The sequence below is a fragment of the Aphelocoma coerulescens genome, chromosome 13 (assembly GCF_041296385.1).
Source record: "Aphelocoma coerulescens isolate FSJ_1873_10779 chromosome 13, UR_Acoe_1.0, whole genome shotgun sequence".
In the NCBI taxonomy this organism is placed as follows: Eukaryota; Metazoa; Chordata; class Aves; order Passeriformes; family Corvidae; genus Aphelocoma; species Aphelocoma coerulescens.
In genome coordinates, this window is record NC_091027.1 from 7,019,238 (window position 1) to 7,025,632 (window position 6,395).

General features: G+C 56.7%; 1 protein-coding gene across 2 annotated transcripts; it reads left to right on the top strand.

Annotated features, from left to right (window-relative positions):
• Window positions 1-193: 193 nt before the first annotated feature.
• LOC138118263 (zinc-binding protein A33-like) lies at window positions 194-6,061 on the top strand. 2 transcript variants are annotated; one of them, XM_069029149.1, is made up of 7 exons: window positions 194-237; window positions 806-1,080; window positions 1,672-1,767; window positions 3,366-3,599; window positions 3,977-3,996; window positions 4,767-4,882; window positions 4,980-6,061. In XM_069029149.1, the coding sequence occupies exons 2-7, from the start codon at window positions 808-810 to the stop codon at window positions 5,522-5,524; spliced, it is 1,284 nt and encodes a 427-aa protein (XP_068885250.1). In that variant the 5' UTR covers window positions 194-237; window positions 806-807; the 3' UTR covers window positions 5,525-6,061. The 2 variants fall into 2 exon arrangements, with proteins under 2 accessions (XP_068885250.1, XP_068885251.1); XM_069029150.1 differs by lacking the exon at window positions 194-237 and adding an exon at window positions 253-268.
• The last annotated feature ends 334 nt before the right edge of the window (window positions 6,062-6,395 follow it).

Genomic DNA, 6,395 nt, shown 5'->3' on the forward strand with positions numbered 1-6,395 from the left:
ATGGGATAGTCTGATCCGGTCCGGTCCGGTCCAGCGTGAAGCCCCCGCAGCTGGCCCGGCGCCCTCGCACGTGACCGCGTCACATGCCGGGACGCCTCCCCGCCCCCTGCGCGGGATCCCACCCAATGAGCGGGCGGGCGCGCGGCGTATCCGCGCGGTGATTGGTCAGGGCGGGCGTCAGTCCGCAGGAGGGGCGGGGCGTGGCGTGGCTGGGACCCCGAGTTCGGAGGGTCGGAGGTGAGAGAGGGACGGGGCTGGACTGGGTTAGGTTAGATTAGATTAGACTAGACCGGACCAAACTAAACTAAACTAAACTAAGTGATGTCGCACGGTGGGGTGCCCGGGCTGGTGGGGGGCCGGGGCTGCGCCCAGGGGAGCGGGCGGTGCGCACCGTCGAGCCGAAGGGGTACCGCACGCGGCAGCGCTGGTGCTGCGTCGGCCCTGGAGCTGCTCGGGATGTGGGTGGGTGCTGGCAGCCCTCGGGCCGGGTGGCCGCTGCGCTGAGGCCCTGTGGGGACACAAGGCCGGGCCCTGTCAGACGCACCGAGCAGTTTTGCTGAAGTGACGGGAAATTGAAAGTTTTTACCCTGCAAAGGGAGTGACCCTCCGGCCGGGGCTGCTCTGTAATGCGGGGCTTTCCAGCGGTGCATACACCCAGTGCGGCGCCTGGGCAGGTCCTGTGCGTCCCGCCCGAGGTCTGGTAACCAAGCCCTGCCCCGGAGCGGAGGAGAGGCAGAAGCCCAGAGAGATGGGGATTTGTTGTGTGCTGGTGGCAGGAATCAGGGTGGGACCTGTGTGCCAGCAGGGATGGCCGGCAGGAGCCAGGACCGGAGCCTGCGGGAGGAGCTGACCTGTGCCATCTGCTGCGAGCTCTTCAGCGAGCCCGTCATGCTGGACTGCATGCACCACTTCTGCAAGGGCTGCATCCAGGAATACTGGGAGAGCTGCACCCACGTCCCTTCCTGCCCGCAGTGCCGCCGCAAGTTCCCCAGCCGCGCCTTCCGCACGCACTACCTTCTCTCGGGGCTGGTGGAGAAGGTGCGGCGCTGCGGCTCCGAGGAGCACCAGCACAAGATGCAGGTGAGCGGCTTCTGCTAGGCTGGGAAGAAGAGGACAGGTGCCACGCGAGGCCTGTGCAGCCACCAGCCCCTCCTCCCACAGGCAGTTCACCCACTGTGAAGCCTTATCTGACCCAAGTGCAGTGACATATGTGTCTCTTCCTGATAAGTCCCTCTCCCTATTTCCTTACAGCTCTCTGTCTTTTGAACACTTTCTTTTGCATTAGTTTCCCTCACTGCTGTGTCCAATTCCAACCACAGCTTTGTTGTTTCTCACTTAGGGACCATGTGGCCAGGGGTGAGGGCTGCTTGTGCCAGGTGCTCTGCTTGAGGGGACAGTCCCTGCACAACTCAGTTCATAACACACAGTGTTTAAAGCTTGTGCAAACAGATATCCCAGGCTGGAGCTCCCAGTCTTCAAAATAAATTGGATTCATTACATGCACACATATATAATTCTCAAGGCTGTGCATCAGGTGCTTGCTTCCCCTTACAGCCTTTATATGAGATTGTGTTGCAGTCTCCTGATGCTGACCCTAGGAATTGGGATGGCTCCTGAATCACAGCAGAGTGGTGAAATGGCCTCCTTACCTTCTTTTCCTTGCTCCTGCAGAAGCACCTGGAAGATGCTTTGCAAGCTCGTCAGAAGGAGATGGAGAACTTGCTGCAGAGGAAGCGTGTGACACAGGAGGACATCTGCAGCCTGACGGTAATACCCTGTGGGAGCTGCTCTTCAGGCAGCTTCTGGGGCAGTGTTCACAGAGGATGTGTGTATCACTTCAGCTGAAGTTTAGCTCAGCTTCCTGTAAAAATCTAGTTGAGTAACTCTGGGGATTCACACAAACTCCCCTGCAGGTAGCCCCAAGCTCATCACTGCTGAATATTCAGCAGAGGTTTTGGGAGGAGCATTAAGCACTCATTAATGCAGTGTTTACAAAGTGCATTGGAGCAGCAGAGCTGAGACATGGTGAGTGGTGAGAGCTGTGGGCAGCCTGCTCTAGCCCTGCAGTGCTGCCTCTTTGGGAGAGCATTAACTCTTGGCAGCTCTGAAATCCTCTCATGTCAGAAGGGATGGCAGCAAAGCTGAAGGAACTGTGTCAGTGGCAGGGTTGGCACTGCAAAAGTGGTGGCCTTGATTCACTGTGAAGCTCTGAGGTGAATGAGGAGCCCGAGTGCTCTCCATGGGCTTGAGAGGTCCAGGCTGCCCAATTGTACAGATCCATGAAGTGAGAACAGCTACTGGCTGACTGTGCTGCTTTCTTGGGTGTCATAAAAGCATTGAAAGCCAAGGAAGGTGAGTTTAAGGAAAATAGAAGAAGTTCAGGGATGAGATAAAACTGAGAGGGGGAAAAAACCCCTGTCTTCTGACTGGAGCCTCTGATCCCACAGCCTGCACCATTTCAAACCTCTATCCTCTTGCCAGGTGTGGAATAGACCTTTGAGATAATGAAGCAGTATTAGCAAATAAGCACGTTGTCCTGTTGCTGTGCAAGAGCTAAGAGGTGTCTCAAGAGTAGGGGAGCAAATCGCTGATCTGAACAGGGAGGCCCTGTACCTCCTCTGTGGTTCTGGTGTGTCAGCACAAGCACCTGCTAGAGCAAAGGGAGGCTGGTGAAGCTTCACATCTCTGAGGGAGATGGGTTTCCCGTGGGGAGGAAGGGATGTGCGCTTCAGGAGGTGCTCCTTGAGAAGGTAATGAGGGCTAAGGTTGCACGTGGAGATTAAAAGCTTAAAGATTTAAGGAAAATAAGAAGTCATTGGCTGTCTCTTGTAAACAGGCACGAAGGTAGTGAGAACACAACAAGGTTGGCTGGCGAGTAAACAACTGGAAAAATATGACCTCTGGATAGAGCTGAATAGGATTTTATCAGCCTTAATGACAGAGATTAGTTTATGCAGCTTGCCCGTCAGGCAGCTCTGCTCAGGGTCTGGAACGCTGTGAAATAAATCCAAACTAACCTGAACAGCTGAGTCTGCAGCTCCACAAAATTTAAAGAGCTCCAGTCTTGCCCACAGGCAAATTCCTGGTGGTGTGGGAGAGGACTGTGGCAGTGTGTGGGGATTCCTAGTTGCGGTGACCAAGCCTTTGGTGGATCTGCTTTTTGGGTTTGTTGGGGTTTTTTTTTCTTTGGCTCTGCAGCCTTGAAGGTTGTCCTTGTGTCCTGTTCTCCATCCAAAACATCACGGCTGTGTCTAAAGCTCAGATTTCCAGGGCTCTGTCAGCAGAGTAACAGGCCCAGCCATCTGGTGCACCTACTTGTGTGTTTTAGCTGTTGGACTCACCTTCTGCCTCTTCCCTCTGCTCAGAAAGTGTCTGGGGAGCTGAACTTCAAGATTCGGGCTGAGTTTGCTCGCCTTCATCAGATCCTGGAGGAAGCAGAGAGAGCTGTGCTGGCAGAGCTGGGTGACAAGGAGGAGCAGTCACTGGCACGGCTGCACAGGCACGTTGGCCAGCTGGAGGAGGGGATAGCAGTGCTGCAGAGGGACATCGAGCACGTCAAGCAGACCCTGAGCAAGATGGAAGATGTGTCACTGCTGGAGGTGAGATGCTTGGCTGGCCCTGGCAGGAGGATGAGGGATGTTGCAGGATCTGAAATTGGGATGGGAGAGTCTTAAATGACAGCACTAGGCTGTACCCGAAAGGTGTTCTCACTGCCATCCCTCTGGATTAACTGCCCAATCCCTTGGAGTGTGGAGACTTTTGCCATAAGGGATACAGTGTTTTCAGATGTGGTGGGTCTTGGGAGCCTTTACTCCTTCTCTATCCAAGTATCCAGTCAGTTTTCCCCAGTGTGCAGATCCTGGTAGCTTGGTTTCCTCTCTCTGTGCTGCGTGGCTGCAGGAGGCAGGACAAGAAGCTTATTTGTGCAGCTGCATGAATTAGAGTGACTTCTAATTCTCTCTGCTTCTCACTGCAGGTGGAGAGCCTGGATATCAGGTATGTGTCTGGCATGAAAGAAGCTGATTCTCTTTTCAGGAGCTTATCTTAGTCCCTGGCTGGGACCACATGTGAGAGGCACTTTATCTCAAGTTTTTAAAGCGTCACAAATTGCTCAGGAAGGTGCTGGTGCAGTGCAAGGTGGAGGCTGGTCCCCAGCATACATTGGGTGCTCTTCCCAGGGAGCACCCTACATGTTGAGATGGCGGGACGAGTGGGTAGAGGAGACATGGTGGTTTGGAATGGGTGCAACAGCCATGCATGCTGCAAGAGGGAGCAAGGCTGATGACACAAACTTAGGGTGCTTTGTCTTCTCCCTGCCCTTTCTTAGCTTCTTATTACTCCTGGGGCTGCAAAACTGACTCTGAGGTGCAGGTTTGTCAGAGGCTGGGAGTAGCCGAAGGCCAGAACTGCCATAGGGAACGTGTCCATGTCCCCTCCCTCCCTGGGATGCAGCCTGACTCCACAGGCCCGGCCTGTTCAGCCATGCAGGAATCCTGTTGGGTGTGCTGGGCGTGGGTTTGCCAGGAGTCACTGCTGCACGAGTGGTGCTGCTGGCTCTATCTTGGACACCCCTGCCCTGAGCCACTCACTTCGCTGGGGGCAGAGCTGCATCAGGCAGAGCGAGCAGCCGCCAGAGGTGTTTGTGTCCCATCTTTACCAAATCTGTCACGTGCAGCAGTGTCCTGCAGCCCTGCCTGTGCTTTTCCTGCCTGCGTTGGTAGTGGCTCAGCAGAGGGACTGACCCTGCCTGCCTCTCTCTGCCCCAGGCCCTCGGTGCGTGTTGAGACCCAGCCTGCCCTGGACCTGCAGCACTACAAGGACAGCCACAGCGGCCCCTTGCAGTACATCTTCTGGAGGCAGATGCTGCGCTCCATCTGCCCCGGTGAGCACATTGCTGTGAGGGATGGGTGTGGTGGGCCAGGGATGCTCTGCAAAGGGAATGTGCAGCTGGTAAAATGCCATGCTTGATGTCTCCACAGCTCCTGCCCCACTCACCTTTGACCCTGAGTCAGCCCACCCCAACCTGGTCTTCTCCAGAGACCTGACAGCAGTGACAGAGAGGAATCAAGCCCAGCCTGTCCCCGTCAGCCCTCGGCGCTTCCGTCAGTGCGTCAATGTCCTGGGCTCGCAGGCCTTTGACAGCGGCCAGCACTACTGGGAGGTCTGGGTGGGCAGCAAAACCAAGTGGGACCTGGGGGTGGCTGCTGACACTGTGGACCGGGCAGCCAAGGTCAAGCTGTGCCCAGAGAATGGCTACTGGACACTTCGCCTGCGGAACAGGATGGAGTACTGGGCCACTGCCACCCCCTGGGTGCGCCTGACTCCCCGCCAGCCCCCACGGAAAGTGGGTGTCTTCCTGGACTGCCAGGAGGGCACTGTCACCTTCTTTGATGCTGGGGACATGTCTCACCTCTTCACCTTCCACCAGGTCTCTGCAAAGAGATACTGCCCCTTCTTCAGCACCTGCTTCAGCGATGGGAGGGACAACATGGAGCCCATGCGGCTCTGCCACCTGGCCCTGTGAGGAACCAGGGTGCGCTGGGGGCACCAGCCTGGCTCCAGCCCGGGGCTGCACTGGCGGCCAGTTCTGCACATGCAAACCTTGCTGGGTGTTGGAGGAGCTGTTTTGGTTTCAGTTTTGGGAGGAAGGAAGGGGATGAGTCTCTTTCCAGGTCCTGTCTGCCCTCCCTTCCCTATGCTATGGGTGTAGTTGCCACAAGGCATTCACAGGGGTTCCTGGCACTCCTAGAAGAACAAGTTCCCATTCCTGAGCACAGCACAGTTCAGTAACAGCAGCCACGGGGCTGCAGGGGAGGTGGCTGTGGGTTGCTGGCACCTCCTGCCTCTTTGAGCTCCCACCAATAGCCCCGTGGAGGAGGGCAGCGGTCCCGGGGCACCATCGGGTGCCTCTCAACTCCACATCCCCGACCATGGGCATCCTCTGCTGGAAGAGCTTCCCGGGGCAGGGCTCCGGGCCGGCAGCAGAGGGAGCCCGGTGCCCAGCCCAGGGACGGCGGCTCTGCTCCCTCACCTCGGTCACTATTAAAGCTCATTAGAAACACGGTGGTGCCTGCTGGGCCTCCTCGCGGCTTGTGCGCTGGGGGGGATCTCCTGCTCTGGGGTGTGGCACAGCCTGGGGGCACCGAGAAGCCCCCAGGACCCCTGCTCTAGCCCTGGCTCTTCTGTGCCTGCAGCACAGGAGGCTCAAAAGAGCCATTGCTCCCACATAGTTCCTTGGAGTACTCCCTGCACATCTTGCTGTGGCTTTTCATCATCTGCTCTTTGAGAACAAGGGAGAGAGGTCCTCTGAGCCTAGCCCTGTTCTTGGGCTACAGTGTTTTAAGATTTGGCCATCTCTGGCCTGGCTGGGTCTTAAAGATTTGTACATGTGAAAA

Coding starts and splice junctions, on each gene's coding strand:
- LOC138118263 (XM_069029149.1), top strand. CDS start 808: ATGGCCGGCAGGAGCCAGGACCGGAGCCTGCGGGAGGAGCTGACCTGT. Junction 1,768..3,365: donor AGGACATCTGCAGCCTGACG/GTAATACCCTGT, acceptor CCCTCTGCTCAG/AAAGTGTCTGGGGAGCTGAA. Junction 3,997..4,766: donor GTGGAGAGCCTGGATATCAG/GTATGTGTCTGG, acceptor TCTCTGCCCCAG/GCCCTCGGTGCGTGTTGAGA.